At 35.9% G+C, this 19,626-nt stretch overlaps 1 protein-coding gene across 6 annotated transcripts in view; it reads left to right on the top strand.

The window, feature by feature from the left end:
* The first annotated feature begins 474 nt into the window (after window positions 1-474).
* The window catches only part of LOC100257088 (protein LNK1), a 35,815-nt gene continuing 16,663 nt past the window's right edge, over window positions 475-19,626 (top strand). For 2 of the 6 annotated variants that reach the window (XM_002264887.5, XM_059741360.1), the window contains exons 1-2: window positions 475-741; window positions 1,504-1,609. In XM_002264887.5, coding sequence (XP_002264923.1) covers window positions 1,586-1,609 — 24 coding nt within the window. In that variant the 5' untranslated portion in view covers window positions 475-741; window positions 1,504-1,585. Of the gene's footprint in view, window positions 819-1,502; window positions 1,610-4,732; window positions 4,802-8,254; window positions 8,429-19,626 lie in introns of those variants that run through there. The other 4 variants (XM_059741359.1, XM_010659100.3, XM_059741361.1 and 1 more) reach the window with 4 other exon arrangements.

Below are 19,626 nucleotides of genomic sequence, written 5' to 3'. Positions count from 1 at the left end.
AAATTTTATGTCTTCTATTTTTAAGAATAAAAGGTAATTTATTTATTTGGTTTTTGCAGTTTTGAAAAGTTTTTTTTATTTATTTTTTTGTTGTGTTGAATAGAAAAATGTTTTGGAAACAATTTTCAAACATGCTAATATTCGACTTAAAAGTGAAAAGGCTCTTAAATCTCGCGATATTTCACGCAAATTACCGTGCAATAAAAAATAAAAAACGGATAAGGTCGGCAGAGACAACAATAAAAAAAAACAGATTTCTTTAAGAAACAGGCCAAAAATAAAAAGAAGTGTGAGTGGGAGAGCATCGAACGCCACCAGGCGACAACACGTGTCTAACGCACCCACGAGCCTCACCAACTCGTGGTCCATACCCACGTGTCGCTCACAGAGTGCCTACTGCCCACGTGGACCAATCACCTCAGGGAAACTGATCGTATTACATCTCTCCCTCTCGTCCACCAGTTCTGATACCCATCCACTCTCTGCCGTCATCGTTTTGATCTCCTCGCCACGTGTCATGCCCTAAGCACCCCTTTTGTTCCAATAAAAATAGTTGTTTTTTTATAAAATAAAAAATAATAAAATAATTCAAAGCTCGTTGGAGAGGACAAAGGCGTCCCTGGAAGCTCCTAGAAATCTATCGTTACAGATCGGAATTAGGGTTTTTGCGTTCGTTTTCGGCGCTGTTGGTTGCTTGCAGCTCAGAGTCTCGAATTTTTCTGCGGTGCTTTAGGTTTTTGGGTGAGTTTCCGGTGGGATTGATGCTGGGAATCATGTTTTGGTTCAAGATTTACGTTTTTGTTTGCCTTCTGGCCAAGGTGGATTGTTTTGGTCTGGTTTGCGTCTGTTTGGTTGACCAGAAAATGTTGGAAATTGGAAGAATTTCGAAATTGCGAATTTTATTTAATTTTATTTATTTATTTATTTTTTAAGTTCGATTAATACCTAGAAATCTTGATTTTAGCTGAAATTTTAGTTTTTTGTTTGATTCTAAATTCGAAAGCAGAAGCTTCTGTTTCTGGTAGGTGAGAAAATATAAGAAATAAGAAGAAATATAAAAGTTTCGAATTTTTGTGTTTTCCCGACTGATTGATCTTTAAAATTGTGATTTAGCTTAAACTTGTGTTTTCCTTGTTTATGAATCCAGAAAGGGAAAAGATGGTTTCTATTTTTAGCTTGTCTGTTTGATTGGTCGGGAACCGAGGAGATAATAAAATGTTAAAATTTTGAATCTAGACTTTTTTTTTTCAGTATATAGGAGCTTGAAATTCTATTTCGCTAGAGTTTATTTTTAAGTTCCATTTCTGAGGAAAAAAAAGAAAAAGAAAAGAAAAGAAAGCAGAATACATGATTTTATTTCATATCTCTTAGTTTTCTCAATGTTCAGCAATCAAAAAGATGGTTAGGGTTTCTGTAATTTATATATGGAAACATAAGAAATATTGTATATATTCTTTTCCTAATTTTTGTTTGGGCTGTTTTTTGTTTGGAAAATGAAAACAGAGGAAGGTTTCTCTGTGATAAACATGACATCAGAGCCAATGGCGGTGTTCAAATTTGGTGTGGGATAAAGGATCTTTAAGGAATGTCAGACTTGCAGGTGTATGAGGTGGGTATATCTTTTCAATGCACGTAAGAACATATTATGTTTTTTATTTAGTTGTTTAGTGTTTCAGATGATATTTACATTCTGTTTTGGATTTGGAGAAGTTTACTTGCTTTCCTATTTGAAATATAGGGGTAACCCCGAAAAGGCTTTCCATGTATGGAAATATTTCATTTTCTTGGGTGGCCATTTTTCTCTTATTTAAATCTATAAAATCTTGACTAAATTCTATTAAACATTTCCACTTATCTAAGAAGGTTTGGAGAGTAGCTCCTTTACACATCTTTTGGATGGTATGGAAGGCGAGGAATAGAATGACCTTCGATGATGACATGCTTTCGATCTTGAGACTAAAATATTTTTTTGTTTACTCCCTTTGGTCAAAGACAAAGTTGTTTATAAATAATTATCCTCTAATTTTAATTAGTTTTGTTGATTGATTGGGCTCTTGTTGAGGTTGTTTTAGCCCCTTCTGTTTGGAATTTTTTTTTTCCTCTTTTGACCGTTTTGGTGGTGGATGTATAGGTATTGTATACTTTGGGTTGCTCTTTTGGCACCTCTTTTTAATATATCTTTTTCTTTACATATCAAAAAAAAAAAAGAAAGGAAGAAAAAAATCTACTAATGCTAAGGTTTTCCATGAATTGCTTCTTGTTGGATTATTTGTTACAAACAATTCTCTTATTATACTTGTAAAATTATAAGGATTTACTCCTAATTTCATTAGTTTCTTAGTTCTCTAAAAGTATATTCGAATCTGGAACACATTAATGATCAAAATAATATTATATTAGAAAATTTTAAAAATGTAGAAAGTTTGACTAAGGATGGAATGTGCAAAAAGCAGAAACAAAGGACAGAATAGAGTTTGGAAAAAAATTTAGAAAAAAAAAAAAAAGGAATTTGAACTATTAAGTCTAAATAATAGTAAAGAAACAGTATAAAACAGTAGCAAGGAAGCACCAACAAGGACAGTAAAAAGTTGTAGATATAGATGATATATGAATTGCAAAGGAAAACAGGTTGTAGTATATAGTAAGCTGGAAGGCAGTAGGTTAGAAAGAATGTTTTGTAAGAGGAAGGATAAAGAGATAGTAAGGATAGATTGGATTGAAGATGTTTATGACTTGTTTAAACTGAAGTTAATTTATTACTCAGGTGAATTTTCAGTACTATTATTGTGGAAAATTCTGTCTTCTTTTCGAGTCAAATATGACCTAAAAGAGCCAACAAACACAACCAAGAAAATTCAAGCTGCCATAACTTTCAAGTTTCTTATTTTCAAGACTCAAAAACAAAAAATCTTTCTATATTCCTTTAGATCTTTCTATATTCCTTCTCTCTTCGTCTATTCTTTGAGTGACTACAGAGATCTACTCCCCTTTTCTTTTCACCTATTTTCTCATTAATCAAGACAATGTGCAAAAGGGAAAATAATTTATATAATATTATAGGAGCAGTGGTTTATCCAACTGTTACTCTGTTAATTCTAGACCACATATCTTCATCAAAATTGTAGAAGCCAAGCTTATTTTCATAGAAATTGGGAAAGCTGTCTTCATCTTTATTCTAATCATAAATTCCGCCAACACTGAGCTGTGTTTCTCTGATTTGAAGAAAAATATGGTTTTGTTTCTTACTTTCTCTTCTCAATGTGGTCAAAAGAAATATAGATATAGATGATATATGAATTGCTATTGATTGGGTAGACATATTTGGAGAAATATAGAGAGAGTAGTGTTTGGTTTCTCAGCTTTCTTTCTCTTCTGGTTTGAACATGGAGATGAGTACATGGGACTGGGAGGGAGGAATCGGGGAATGGTAACTATGACGGCTGGGGTTGAATAAGGACAGGGTTTAAGTTTTTTTAACCATAATCTTTTATTATTTTAAAATTTTACAAGGTATAGAACTATATGCATTAAATGGGTTGTACATGGTTTTCGTCTTAGTTGCGTCAACAATTAAATGGATAAAAACAAGTATTCACTTTGAACATGGTATGTTTAATAAACAGGTTCAAGTTGACAATGATTATGACATGGATATGATTATGCTCAATTAAAACCTGCTAACTTTATGTGGTCTGTGAATTGTGTTCTCAGGTCATGCCAAAAATTGCCACCCCTACTGATGACCCCAAGCTTTTCCTATGAATCCCCTTTCTCTAACCTGTAATGGGCCTATACACCCCCCAAAACCCAACTGAAACTGTCTTTATAATTTTATTTGGCATGAGCCCCCCCCTCTTTCGTCCATGTTCCTCAACTCCAGCACTATATTATTCCAACAAAACAAGAAGCAACCAGTCACCCTCTAAGCATTATCTATGGCTTTCCACTCTTAAAACCTGCTGGCAGCCAAACTTCTGCCCACCTCAAGAGTCACAACATCTAATTTGGATTCTTAAGAGGAACATCCAATTGACCTTGGAAGCCTTGGAGCAAATCAGCTCCCACAGCCCTGTCAATCAGTCTGCTGAGAGCTTTGGTCACTATAATGAACATGGGAGAGAATGGATTCCCTTTGAGTGGCTCCCTATAGCTAAGAAGCCTGATGGGATTCTACTGAGAAGAACTACAAACCAGATTGAATAAATGCAAATTCTTATCCAGCTAATCCACTTTTCCCTGAAACCTATGTGAGAGAGTAGATACAAAAGAGGCCCAAATCCTACAAGCTTAAACTTTTAGGAAAATTAGTGGTCTAACATGGTATGAGAGCCTCATTTGATGGGAGTTCATTTGTTCAAACTTTACTGTGTGTTTATTTTCTCACTTTATTATGCCCATGTGTAAGTCCAAATAGAGGCTACCCATGATGAAGGGTGTTGGAGGACGTGATGCATTGTGGGCCCAAATTCTATAAGCTTAAGCTTTTAGGAAAATTCGTTTTCTAATAGTTACTATTCTTTTTAGTTTTCTAACATGCAATCTATCTTTCATAACCTTAAACCTCTGTCCTCCTTTAAGCCTTTATTTAAGCATTCTAATGTCTGAACTAATCACTGTCCAGAAATCTCAGTAACTTGTTTTTCCCCCCTAGAATTTCAGCAGCGCATTGTCTTTAAGCCTTACTCTGCTCTACCCTGTACTTGACCTTTTAATCCTATAATTTTTCTTCCAGGATTGGTGGTCTTAAACTTTTTCAAACCTAGGGTCAGTTAACTGGTTGCCAACACTGTTATTCAAATTTGTAAGTGCTATCTTGCATTGTAGATGAAGTTGGCATAATTCTTTTCATTGATTTTACACTTGGTGAAAATTCTGGGATCTTGTTTACTTGCTGTCTTACCAAACTTTGTGATTTAGATAAAGGTTCTTCTGTTCTGTAATAAGAGAAGAAAAATAGATTACTAGATTAAAAGTTTTGGGATCTGGTTCACTTCCTGTTCTTGCAAATTTTATGAGTTAGATTGACGTTCCTTTTGTTCTAAAATGTAGATTGTAAATTTGGTGGATGATCTCTTCATGGTCACAGAGTTTGTAAATTTCTTTGGATGATTCCTTGCTTCTTTTATTCAACTTCTCTATTATCTTTCTTTTTATTTTTTAATTTTTTTTTTATAGGAACTTCTCTATTGCATGTTTTTTTTTTTTTTTTTGATAGGCAAAAGCAGAAATATATTAGAAAAGGGCACCTTGAGGAAAACCCAACAGCATATAGGGAGTATACAAAAGGCCCCTTAAGGCACACACAAAAGAAGAGAAAATACAAAACCGACCCTCATCTAGCGCCTAGCCAATAAAAAAAACTAAGTAAAGGAAGAGGACCTTCATTTACAATTGACTTTGTCCACACCCAAAGATTACAAACAAAAGAATTTTTCAACCTATGAACCGAAAAGTCCTCATTATCGAAAGCAATCCTGTTTCTTTCCATCCAAACCGCCCAAAAAAGGCACAACGGGGCTGCCTTCCACACCTTTCTATGCTTCTTGCCCAACATAAAGCCCCTCCATTCAATAAGGGTATCTCTAGCCGAAGATGGGAGGACCCAAAACACTCCAAAGAGGGCGAACAATAACTCCCATAAAGCTCTTGCCCTAGAGCAATGTATAAGAATATGATCAATAGACTCCTCTTCCTCACAGCACAGACAACATCTATTAGCAAGAGCCCAACCCCTCTTTTTAAGCTGATCCATAGTAAGCACCTTACCCCAAGAAGCCTCCCAAGCGAAAAAACTCACTTTGGAAGGCACACTAGGGCTCCATATCAAACCATGAGGGAAAGGACCAGCTCTTCTTGAAGATAGATCATTATAGAGTGATTTAACTGAAAAAATCCCATTCGAAGTCACTTTCCACATCATTCTATCTTCCATAAGAGGAATAAGCCTTGCTCCTCGGATTGTCAAAAGAAGCCTCTCCACCTCCTCCACCTCCCAATCATTGAAGGGCCTAGAAAATCTAGGACTCCAAACCCCTTCCTCTCCCGAAGTATCCCAAAACTCCTCTACCCAAGCCTCCTTAGAGGAGGCAATAGCATACAAGGAGGGAAAATAATTGCATAAGGCGAAGTTCCCCCACCATATATCTTTCCAAAATTTTACCCTTCTACCATTCCCCACTGAAAAAACGACTTTATTTTGCAAAAGGGCACCTTCCTTCCTTATTTCCTTCCAAAATCCTACTCCATAACTCTCCCTAACTTCTTTAGAACCCCAACCCCCTTCTTCCTCCCCGAACTTCCTACTAATGACATGCCTCCAAAAGTTCTCCCTTTCATTCGCAAAACGCCAATTCCACTTGCAAAGAAGGGCCCTATTAAGGACGGATAGGTGTCTAACTCCCAAGCCCCCCTTCCTTTTGTCCATACAAACGGTATCCCAATTAACTAAGTGAGGCTTCCTCTCCAAAGCACCCCCTCCCCACAAGAAATCCCTTTGAATTTTCTCCAACCTTAGACTAACCACTCTTGGCATTCGAAGTAAAGACATCAAGTATATGGGCATACTTGACAATGTACTCCGAATTAGAGTGATTCTCCCTCCTTTGGAAATAAATTGCCTCTTCCACAAGGCCAGCCGTTTCCGAAATCTCTCTTCCACCCCATCCCAAACAGCCACAGACTTGTGGTTCGCCCCCAAAGGAATCCCCAAATAAGAAGAAGGCAGCCTGCCCACTTTACAGCCAGCCTCGAGTGCCAAATTCTCCAAATTCTCCACTCTACCAACCGGCAAAATTTCGCTTTTGTCCAAATTCTCTATTGCATGTTACTCTCAAAATATAACACATTATGAGATATATGGATGATACAAATTTACATGAACAAATGCTTTTTCCATATCAATCTAGCAAAATAAAGGATACACTTTTATGCTAATAACCAGTTATGCTTTTTATTTTAAATATTGATTCGTCACATTTGCCTGGTTACTTATCTAGGTATATTATAAATGGGTACAAGAGTGATGTACTTAAAAGGAGGATGTTTGAATAACTTGCCTCTTAGGGGTACATCTAGAGTTATGTTTGTCTTCTGTTTATGTTCTCATGAGCAATACAATCCCAAGAGTAGTGGATGCGCTGCATGTGGTACACTACCTGTCTTTCCAATCAGCCATCTTCTTGTTGAGTTATTTATTGGACATAATAACTCATAGTGGTTCATCTTAGTTATTGTACCTTTTATAAACCCAATTGTACACTAATGTTGTGGTAGCTGATGGTAGTACTCATTATCATTTGGTGAGTACTAATGCACTATGCACCCTATCCTGTCTCTCTCTTGTCAGTTATAGTTCATTCTTTTAGTTAGAACATCAAATAAATCCCTATATATTTTTAATTACATTTACCCCTCCTATGTATTTCAGGATCCCAAGAGAGAGACGATAACCAGTGGAGGGCATGATTGGGTGCCCTCTACTCTCTTGGTTCTGTTCTAAGAGGCTGTGTTGCTACTCATCATTCTAATGTTTTTGCAGCGCACTATCACGTAATCTATAACGTTAGTTTCATCATTTAGTTCGTCTTTTGTTTTAGAATGTGATGCCTTGTGATTTGGGCAAGGATCACAAATTTATCATTTTTTAGGATTAGTCATCATTAGTCATCCTTTTGAGGTTCTTTGAAAAATATAATTCTGTTTAGCGTATGATTCTGTTAGTGTTTTTCTTTTCTTTTTTTTTTTTTTAACTTTTTCTTCTCTTTTTTTTTTTCTTATGTTATCTTTTTAGTTTTTCATGTTTTATTTCACAGTTATGAAAAACACTTGTTTAACTATTTATTCATGGGTAAATCTGCAGAATTTGACAACCACTTTCACATTTAGTAGTTTGATAATGCTCTTGAAAATGTTGAGAACAAATTTCAAGCTTATTGTTGACTAGGTCAGGAATAAATCATAGGAAGTTCTTCAAACCTTGAACAGTAGCAAAGTGCACAAGAAGTTTTTGAACACTATCTTAAACACTCATGTAATTAATGCAAAATCTGTATGCTTTATGTTGTTTCCTCATCGTCCCTTGTTTTGTCATTCTTGTTTTACTCATGTTGTGTTGTTAGATGTGCTTAAACTTATTGTAGATAATCTTATTTAGTGTTGTTTCATCTTGTGGGGCTATCCTTTTGTAAGATAACAATTGATTGGGGCATTTTTAGTTACCTTGTTCTTATGAGCTCTCATTGTAAATGAATGGCAGATGGGATAGAACACTGATCTCTTTCTTCTCCCCCCTCACACCATCAGACTTCTTATTGCACTGTGCACTAAGGGAAAATCTAGAGCAGAGGGTTCTATGTTAGCATGTGCCTTTACAGATTACTAGAGAGGGAATTAAAATTTGTTTTCCTGCAACTTTTTGAAGACATCAAAGGTGTTTTCCAAATCTTCATTCATTTTCAGGAAAAAAGAGGACAATTAATCTGTGTTTTAGATCTGCTCCTTTTAGTGGTTGTTTTCACCATTCTTCTCTGCATGAGCTGTCCTTGATTTTTATAGGATGCTAATACTCTGAAATAATTGGTTTCTAGGTTTTATCTGCTCTTGACCAATTAATAAAAGGATAGAAAAGATTTTTTTAAATTGGTAAAGGTTGGGTTCTTGTTCTTTTATGTGTTCCTGTAACATTCATAAATGTAGCATGATAGAGATATTAGTGAGAACCTTTTAGGACAAATGTAGCTAAAAATGTAATTGTCACTCCCACTTCAGATGTAACCATTGGTGCAACTGTTGATCTGATTATTCCAGCCATAATTAGTGCCATACATGTATCATGATAGGGATCGTTACTCTTTTTTTCAACTGGTCCTTGTGTTCCTCAAATAAAATCTCTTAATTATTGTTAAGGCTGCTGAAAGGTGGGATATGAGGCACACTCAGTGATGGGTTTAGCTCTTCTTTTCTGCATGTCCTTGGAAATTTTCAATTCAGACATCTCACAGATGGACGGAGTGGATTTATCACATGAACACCATTCCTTGTATGTTACAAGTTATTTCTTCATTGCGCTGTACTCCAATTGTTACTATTCTCCCCTTCTCCATTACCATGACAGGTCTTTATGAAGTAACACAAATGAGAATGAAAAAGGTGTTAAGAGATCCTACTCCTTTCCACGAGGTAGCAGGGGGAGAAGGTAGCATGAATTTGACTCCCCTTCTGTGTAAGATAACTAGGGAAAAAAAACCAGTCAGTCCAATTCCCCAGCACATGAAATCTGATTGTGGATAAACCCCATCATCTCTGTGAAATGAGAAATCTCAGTTTAGACAACTGTGGAACTTCTCAATATCCAACTTACCGGTCACATCTGCTCTGGTGCTTTGAAATCTGGAGTCATATAGCTCCATTGGTAGCAAGAACTGCACCAAGGATCCACCTTTTCACAAAAGCATTATGAGATTCAGATGCCACCTTCCTGATGACTTTCCTCAATCCACTGGTCTAGATCTTTACTAGAAGTCTGTTTAGAACTCCAACCAAACTAATTGACTAAAATTTGATTTCCATTACACTGCTCTTCTTGGGCGCCAACACCAAGAAGGCTGCCTTTTCAACCATTTCTGTAGCTTGCAATTTGTGATCCATGCATGTTATCCATGTCTAGACGCTAATTATGGTACATAACTGGGGAAAGATTGGAGATTCATTGCCATATGAAAAGATTGGAGATTCACTACTGAAAATTTAGAAGTATCATCCATATTGAGAATATTTTAGAATATTTTATTCTTTGAATTATTTCCTATGAATAGGCTATTCCCTTAAATGGATTTAGACCATTGTATCTGTAAATATGATTATATGCACATGGTAGATATATGAATCATAAATTCATTCTCAATTCATCTTTGTGTTCACGGTATCATTTAGGAATTCATTTACCTTCCCCAAAAAATCATCTTCAGGGGGAGAGTATTGAGAGAGAATATCCTTTTTGGGAAGAAATGGGACCCTTACCCGTGTCATTACCAAGTAACCCACAAAAATCATACTCATAAATGTTACCCATTGTCCAGCCTTTACCTAATGGACCAAGCATTATAGATTCTAATTCAAGGGGGGAACCACTACAAAAATAAAAAAATAAAAAAAATAAACCGAGCTACATGTCTACTCTCGAAGGAAAAGTGATTAGAATAGAGAATCCCAAACATAAGCCAAGCAACTCCTTTGAGTGATGACCCTCTGAATGAAACAGGTATCTTTTCACTAGACCCAAGTTCAATTCCTAAATCTAGTAATCTAGATAGTGCTTCACATGACCTCAGTGTTCCCATTGCACTTAGAAAGGGCGCACATTCCTGCACTATGCATCTCATTGCAAAGTATGTCTCATTCCATAGACTTTCTTAGAACTATAAAGCCTTTACTTCTAATCTCTTTAGTGTTCCACTGCTTAAAACTATACAGGAAGCCTTGGGTCACACTGAATGCAAGATAACAATCATGGAAGAGATGAAAGCTCTTAAGAAGAATGGTACCTAGAAAATTGTTGAATTGCCAAGAGATAGAAGGACCATGGGTTGTAAGTAGTTGTTTACAATTAAATACTAGGTAGATGGAAGCATTGATAGGTATAAGGCAAGACTTGTAGTCAAAGGATTCACCCTAGACTTACGAAATTGACTATTAGGAGACCTTTGCTCATGTTGCAAAAGTTAATTTGATTTGAGCACTACTTATCCCTTGTTGCAAATTTGAGTTGGTCGATGCATCAACTCAACGTGAAGAATGCTTTTGGAAACGGAGAGCTAGAGGAGGAGGTCTTCATGGACCTACCACCAGGTTTTGAAAGCATGCTTGGAGCTGGAAAAGTATGTAAGTTAAAGAAGTTTCTCTATGGACTAAAACAGTCACTTAGAGCCTAGTTTGATCAATTCACCAAGGCTATGAAATGGTGTGGATACCTACAGAGTCAAGCCGATCACACATTGTTCTACAAGCATTCAACTATGGGTAAGATAGCCATACTCATCGTATATGTGGATGACATTATCCTTACTTGTGATGATGTAGGGGAACTAAAAGTCTTGAAGAAGTTTCTTGCAAGAAAATTTGAAATTAAAGACCTTGGAGCCCTAAGATATTTTTTTGGCATGGAGTTTGCGAGGTCTAAGAAGGGAATATTTGTGTCACAAAGAAACTATGTACTTGACTTACTTAAGGAGACTGGTTTACTTGGTTGTAAGCTAGTAGAAACCCTAATGGAGCCCAATCTTAGACTACAACCAACAAGTGCAGATAAGGTGATGAATTGAGAGTAGTATTAAAGGTTAGTTGGAAGACTCATTTATCTATCTCATACTCGACTGGACATAGCATTTGTAGTGAGTGTAGTGAGTCAATTTATGCACTCACCGAGGGAAGAACATTTTGAAGTAGCCTACAGAATTCTCAAGTATTTAAAAGGAAAACCTAGAAGAGGCTTACCATTTGAGAATCATGGTCATTCACGGATTGAAACTTTACATCGATATTGATTGGGCAAGAAGTGTTACAGATTGACGATGCACATCAACCTACTGTCCATTTATTGGAGGCTACCTAGTGACTTGGAGAAGTAAAAAGCAAATTGTGGTAGCTAGAAGTAGTGTGGAGGCTAAATTTAGAGTTGTAGCTCATGGGATTTGCGAACTTTTATGGCTGAAAAAGTTACTTGAAGACCTCAAAGTGACAAGTCCTATGCTTATGAAGCTCTATTATGACAATAAAACAACAATCAATATAGCACATGATTTGGTTCAATGTGATAGAACCAAACACGTAGTTGATTGACACTTTATCAAAGAGAGGTTAGATGGTGGATTGATATGCATGCCTTATATTCCTACAATTGAACAATTGGTAGATGTTTTTACTGAGGGGCTACACAAGGGACAATTCAATAGCATAACTTGGAAGCTGGGTATGAAAGTATTTTTAAGCCAATTTGAGGGGGAGTATGGAAAGATTAGAGATTCACTACTGTATGGAAAGATTGGAGATCCACTGTTGAAAATTTAAAAGTATCATCCATATTGAGAATATTGTAGAATATTTTATTCTCTAAATTATATCCTATAAATAGGCTATTCCCTTAAATGGATTTAGACCATTGTATCTATAAATATGATTATATGTACATGGTAGATATATGGATTAGAAATTCATTCTCAATTCATTTTTGTGTTCAATAACTTTATCATTCATAGATTGCATTTGGTGTATTTCTCATCTTTGATTTCAAGCTAATATCAAAGTTGTTTCTTTGCATCTTGTGAATTCCATGAGTTCATAATTTAGATGTGAGTGAGTTGGATTTGTGGTGGGTGTCACATTAAGGGCTGAACACTTAGCAAAATGGAGGATTAAAATACTCTTTGTGCATTAACGAACATTATTATCATCAAATGCAATGAGATTTCTTCCCTTTCGTGGAAGTCGAGAAAAATTGTAGTGAAAGAACATTGTTTACCAAAAGAGGAGAGGTAGACCAGCCATGCCAAATGTGTAGGCTGTTGGGAGGTTAGGGTCCAAGATTCTTGTTACTAAGCTTTTGGTGTTGGGTAGGCGTTAATGAAGACTATTAACTAGAATAAATGTTTGGTATCCAAAAGGAAAATGAAGGTGATAATGAATCTTTTGTTCAAAGAAGCTTCTAATGTGTTTATGCTTCAAAAGATAGGGAAGTTGTGTGATAATTTTTGTGAATAGCATCTAGGTAGCTAGAAATGTAGAATAGCTAGAACTCCTTGTTAAGGAGGTATTATTATAATTTTGGATTCTAGGTTGTTTTCTTGAGCTAAGGTGGTATATATACTCTTTTTTAGTTTAACTATTCTAAGATAGCAGAGGCATTGTTTGGATTTCCTTAGTTTATAGGTCTAATGGCTTTATAAAATTTCTTTAGAAAGATAGATTAGACCTCTTTAGGCTAACCTTTCCAATGTCATGTACTATGGGATATTTTAATGTTATTACAAGAGTTTGGGATCGGTGAAGAGGCTATAGGATTACCTTGATTATAAGAGACTTTGATCCCTCTCTTAGAAATGCTACCTTCATGTGGTCATACTTGTTGGAGTCCCCCCACTTTTAATAGGTTAAGTAGGTTTTTTATGCCTTCTTTGGATTAGGATGTTAGGCTCCTCCATGGTGTGTAAAAACCCTTGTCTCACATTGTTTCAAGCTATGACCCATTAGTATAGAAATTAATCATTTTAAATCAAGATTGACTTTGTTTAGATTTTAATTCAATCCTTTTAGGTTTTGAAACATGTGGTTGCTTTATCTTGAGTTCAAGGATTGTATTAGTACTTGGTTAGGCAATGGGTTGGGAAGGTTATATATCCATGCAAAATTTGGAAATTGTCATTAAAATATAAACTTAGAAGAGGCTCATTTTTGGATATATCAAGGGAAGAAAGCCATCAAGAGGGGCATTGCCTTCATTTAATCTTATGAGAAGGAAGAGGTTTTGACAAGTTAATTGGGATCTTTAAGGGCTAGAAAGAAAATGTAATTAGAAGATCTAATTTAAGTGGAGAGGTGCATTGGAGGCAGAAAGCCAAAGTTGAATGGGCTTAAGAGGGGAGTGAGGAGAGTGTGGGGGGTGGTTGCATAAAGCGGGCATGGAAAGTGGATGAAAGAAGAAGAAACTGATCAAATGTTTAGTACATAAGGAAAGGGGTGGTAGATAGCTGAGACAATATTTCAGAGAGATTTTTGTCAGACTTCACCAGAAATAAACTGAAGGTCCTTGGAAATTTGAAGGTTGGGAATGGTTCTATTTCTATGTGGAGTGCTAGTAAAGCAGAGCAACCTTTCACATAACAGGAAATCCAGAAAATGGTCTTTTATATGAATAAAGAGGAGGCACTAGAACATGATGGTTTCACTGTAGCTTTTTATCAATATTTTAATTACATAATGAACGAAGTTCTATTGAAATTTTTTTCAAAATTCTATGATATGGAATAATCAACATGAGCACTAAAGTTAGTTTCATTGCCCTAGCACTTAGGAGTCAAAACACTAAAATTTATAGTTTAGACACATTAATTAGATGACTAAAATCATAGCAAGGGTGTTGTCTGAGTGCTCAAGAGTGTTTCAGAGAACATTGTTGAGGATGGGAAAATTTTGCATGCAGTCATAGTGGTAAATGAAGTAGTTAGATGAAAAGAGAAAAGGGAGTTGTTTTTAAGATTGTTTTTGAAATATGATCCCATAGACTGAAGCTTTTTGTTGCATGCTTTAGAAAGAAAGATTTTTGGGTGGAGTTAGAGATCTTGGATTTATGGGTGCTTATCATATCCTATTTTGCTGTGTTAATAAATGGGTGCGACATAGGATGGGTTAAGGGGTTTAAGATAGGATGATCAAGTTATATCATGGTAGCTCTGTTTTGAGTGGATTGATACTGAGAGTGGAGTATGGTATCCTAGGAGGCTTCTTGGTGTGTAGAATTAGAAAGAGGATGACTCATTTACAATTTGTAGATGCTGCAATTTTTTCCACAAGAGCTAGTGAACACAAAAATGAATTGAGAATGAATTTCTGATTCATATTGCTACCATGTATATATAATCATAACCTATTTACAGAAAATAATTGAAAGATGTCAAGGATCCTATAGAAAGATATCACAATGTTCTCCTTGAATTTGAAAATAACAAGAAAAGGGAAAAGTTCCATTGGGACATGAAACAAATTGATAATTGGTTCCAGTTACTTTTCAGGATATCATGAGCTAGTGAACACAAAAATGAATTGAGAATGAATTTCTGATTCATATTGCTACCATGTATATATAATCATAACCTATTTACAGAAAATAATTCAAAGATGTCAAGGATCCTATAGAAAGATATCACAATGTTCTCCTTGAATTTGAAAATAACAAGAAAAGGGAAAAGTTCCATTGGGACATGAAACAAATTGATAATTGGTTCCAGTTACTTTTCAGGATATCATGGAAGATCTTTGGCCAGATCTGCCAATCTTTCTCAATTGTAGTGCTTTGTGGCCTTTACTAATAACTAGAAAGTAAAAGGGCTTGAAAAGCTAGTCAAAAGTAAGTGGAGAAGAATGGTAATCCACACCAGGTTCTTATTTGATTTTTTAGGCACCTTTCATGAGCTGAAATGCTCTTTGTTGACCTTGGTGGAAGTTTCAGCCTTGTCCGATTGTATGTGCCAGCAGGAAGTACCAACTAAGTTGCTTTTTTCTTTTTTCTTTTTTTTTGATGAATAAGAGAATGTATTAAATAGTGCAACTAGCGCACAAGAGTAAAAACAAAAAAGAGGGAAAACAAAAAATACTCCCTCCAACAAGAACCGAACCAATCTATAAAATCAACCAAAGGCATAGTGGGGCTTACAGAAGCGGCTTGTCTTAGATGTTCCTTACATGTTGGTGGGAGGAACTAAAACCAATCTAATAGTTTTTTATTTCTTAGTTACCTGCACTATGACAAAAAATTCTGAAGCTACCTCTTCTATTACAACTAGGGAACTATCAAAATATTTTGGCCTTTTTCAAATTGAAAGGAGGAAATTATTTTGAGTTGGTAAAAACATACATAAAAGGCAAAGGGAAATTGAGTCATCTCATGGGACCAATTATTATCAAAGATGATTCGAAGTTTTTTTTTGGGATGAAGAAGACACTCAAATTATGTCTTGGTTATGGAACTGGAAGTAGCCAAAAATCAACTATATACATGTATGTTTCTCTCAATAGCAAAGGAGATTTGGAAGCCATTCAACAAACTTACTCCAAAGTGAGAGAGATGTTGCTCCAAATCAAGATTCAGTATTCTTTTTTTTTTTTTTTTTTTGTTAATGAAAAACAAGATAAGTAAATATTTATAAAGATGAAAACATGAGAAGGATGAGGAGTCCTCCCCATGATTATAGAAAACTTGATCGTAGTAAGGGTGACATTTTCAACCATATAAGGAGTCTATACAAAAGGTTTAGGCTATAAATGTCATTCCTCTTAAGGATTTCCATTCCCTTTTGATTTACCCATTGCAAGCCAATTGAGTTGGATAAGTCTTAAGAGGAATGGCATTAAAAGCCTTGGTGCATGAGGCTAAAAAAAAAGGAATAGAAGTGAAGTAAATCCCATAACACCTCTATCATCCTCCTCTTCTCCAAAAAATTTGTGCCATTTCTCTTTGGCCACATAATCCAAAGCAATGTGTGACAAGCTATTTGCCCAAAGATCTTGCCTCTATTGGAACTCCTTAAACCCCTATAGGAAATAATCATCACATCACATATACTCTTGGGTAGAATCTAATTAATCCTCGCTTATTTGAATAAATGGTGCGAAGCCTTAAAGTCATCAAACAATGCAGAAAGAGATGATCTATAAACTCTCCACTTTGCTTACATAGAACATACCAATTAGGCCTAAACGATTTGAAAGGTTTTCTTAACTGTAGCATGTCGTTGGTATTTATTTTTTTGTGCCACTATCCAAACAAAGGCTTTAACCTTAGATGTTAGATTTTCGAATAAATATGGTTGGGGAGAGGAGAACAGAATTTGAAGTATTAGATGAAACCATGAAGAAAGATTTGACTGTGAATAGTCTTGAAGAGGTCAATAACCATGTTCGCACATCTGAGGTGGATGAAGGCAAGTGCACACAAGTAAGGGATAACATGAGTCTTTTAAGGTCTTCAACCTCCAAATCTATAAGGTTGCAACAAAAATTTAGATTCTAAAAAGATGATGAATAATCACCAAGGATAGTTGAAATGGTAAGATTTTTTATTGCGACAACTTTATAAATATATGAAAGTTGTAAACACAAAGGTTGACCCCTTGCCACAAATCCTCCCACAAGTGAATTCTCGCCTTGACGAAAACGAGTGTAACTTGAAAAATCCTAGAACACCTATGCAATGGCCTTCTAAGGACACCTATGTGACCATCTAACTGTAATATATTGGTGTCTCATCCATCAAAATGTATCCCATAAATGCTCAAAATGACTTGATGCCAAAGACCAAAACTTTTCTTTGGGAAATTCCAAAGCCATTTACCAAAGAGAGCACGATTCCTCAGAGAGATCAACCCAAGTCCCAACTAATGAGATGATCTTTTCTACCCTCCCCAACTTTCGACCAAAGAAAATCTCTTTGCAATTTCTTAATTTTAGACGCTACTAATACTAGAATCTTGAAGAGTGAGAAGAAGTAGCTAGGGATGTGGGACAATCATGTCTGAATTAAAGTGATTCTACCTCCTAGAGGCAAAAAAGTCTTTTTCCAACCATCTAATCTCCTCAAAACCCTGTCAATCATTGGGTCCCAAAATGCAACTACCTTTGGAATCCCCTCTAAAGGAAGACCTAAGTAAGTTAAAAGCTAATATGAGGCTTTGCATTCTAACGTTGCAGCCGACCTAATAATTAAATCTTGACTTGAGTAGGATTCACAATTCTAAGCAAGATACTCTCTTTGTAATTGAGAATTACAATGTTATTAAAGTTGTGGGTTGTGTTGGATCATTATTGAAAATTTTAAGATGGAATACAATAAAGATGCTTTAATACATCTAGAGTTTGTTGGGAAAGGAGGACTTTTTGATTTCTTAGCTGGTTTGAGTGTGGAATTTTATGAGTTTAGGGTCCAAATTATTAGGAGAGAGACCTTAGCATCCCTAAACAATGCCTTTGTAATAATTAGGGGGGAAGGAGAATAATGAAATGTCATGTTGGAAAATAATAATGATCTCATGGAAGGTTCCACCTTGGTTGTTTCTAAGCCACATGGAGTTGAAGGGATTGTTATTGCTGCCACTGCCAATGCCATAAACTTAGGGAGGACTGAAGGTCGAAAGCCAAGTGATAAAGATTCCCAATGGTGTAGTTACCACCTCAAGCTTAGACACACTAGAGAACCCTATTGATAACTCTTTTGAGGAAGGGAAATTGAGGCAAGGAAGTTTAGGATACAAATCCTAAGCAAATGTGGCTAATATGGAGCCAAAACAACCAGAAAATGCACCTTAACGAAAGATGGAGTTCAACAAGGAAGAGATAAACAAACTTAAATAGCTCATCCCATGGCTTGAAAAACCAGGAGGGTCTTGTAATTTTACCTAGATAAGTAAGTATTCTTTAGCCTTGAGTGCCTCAAAAGATTAGTTTTTAAGCCCGTGGATCATAGATTTAGGGGCTTCCAACCATGTGACAAAACGTGTGTTCATGGGATATTTTCCAATAAAAAAGGGTTATAGATGTTATCATCTTGCTTCTTGAAAATCAATCATTTTTTCCTAATACTTATCTTCAGGGGGAGAGCTTAGGTGAAGACAAGTTTCTCTCTTATGGTTTGCCTTATTTACCTTTTTCACCTAAGGTCGCACCTGTAGGTTCTACCTCCTTATCACCTGGTCAAGAACCCTCATAAAAAATGGATCAAGGGGGAGTTAATGCGACTGACATGCCATTATAGGTTTGTTGTGGGCAGAAACAGCCCCCAACTTTATTGAATGCATGCTCAAGAGTTTGAACTTGAGCCAGGTACTGAACACGCTAACTCCACTTTGTTTCTAGTGTCATTTCTCTTACTTCAAATTTGTTACTCTCACCAGAAACTCATGATCAATTTGTTCAAAATGAAGATTCAGAAGAGTTTCTTGATCTCCATTTACCAATTGCCCTTGGGAAAGCTATAAGAAAATGCACTCTAACACACCCAATCTCCAATTTTATTTCATTTGAAAACTTATCCCCATCACATAGAGCCTTCCTTACCCCATTAATTCCTATTGAAATCCCTCAAGCGGTTCAAGAAGCACTTAAAAGTGAGAATGGGAGGAAAGTCATGGAAGAGGAGATGTTAGCTCTAGAGAAAAACCAAACTTGGAAAATAGTTGAATTACCAAAGGGAAAACAAACTGGTTGGATGTAAATGGGTGTTCACTGTTAAATATAGAGCTGATGGGATGTTGGAGAGATATAAGGCTAGGTTGGTGGCCAAGGGATATAAGCAAACTTATGGGGTGGATTACCAAGAAACATTTGCTCCGGTAGCAAAGATGAATACCATTCATATATTACTATCCTTGGTAGCTAACTTTGGTTGGTCGTTGCAGCAACTTGATGTTAAGAATGCATTCTTGCATGGTGATTTAGAAAAAGTGTAAATGGTAACACTATCGGGTTTCAATGGAGACTCCAAAAGAGACAATGAATGCAGATTAAGAAAGGCGTCTTGTGGCCTTAAACAAACTCCCCAAGCGTGGTTTGGAAGATTTGCAAAAGCTATGAATGACATGGAGTTTTGACAAAGCCAAGGAGATCATACACTCTTTATCAAACGTTCACATATGGGTAAATTTACTGTTGTCATAGTTTATGTTAATGATATAATTGTGATAGGAGATAACATTGTGGAAATAGAAAGACTTAAGAAGAAACTAGCTAAAGAATTGGATATAAAAGACTTGAGAAGACTTAAGTATTTTTTGGGGATTGAAGTGGTTTGTGCAAGGACGAGTATTTTTATCTTTTGTGAGTATGAAACGTTTTTATTTGAAAACAAGCTTTACTTTATAAAAAAGT

Source organism: Vitis vinifera, chromosome 12, assembly GCF_030704535.1.
Source record: "Vitis vinifera cultivar Pinot Noir 40024 chromosome 12, ASM3070453v1".
NCBI classification, from domain to species: Eukaryota; Viridiplantae; Streptophyta; class Magnoliopsida; order Vitales; family Vitaceae; genus Vitis; species Vitis vinifera.
This window is presented reverse-complemented; position numbering and strand designations above follow the sequence as displayed.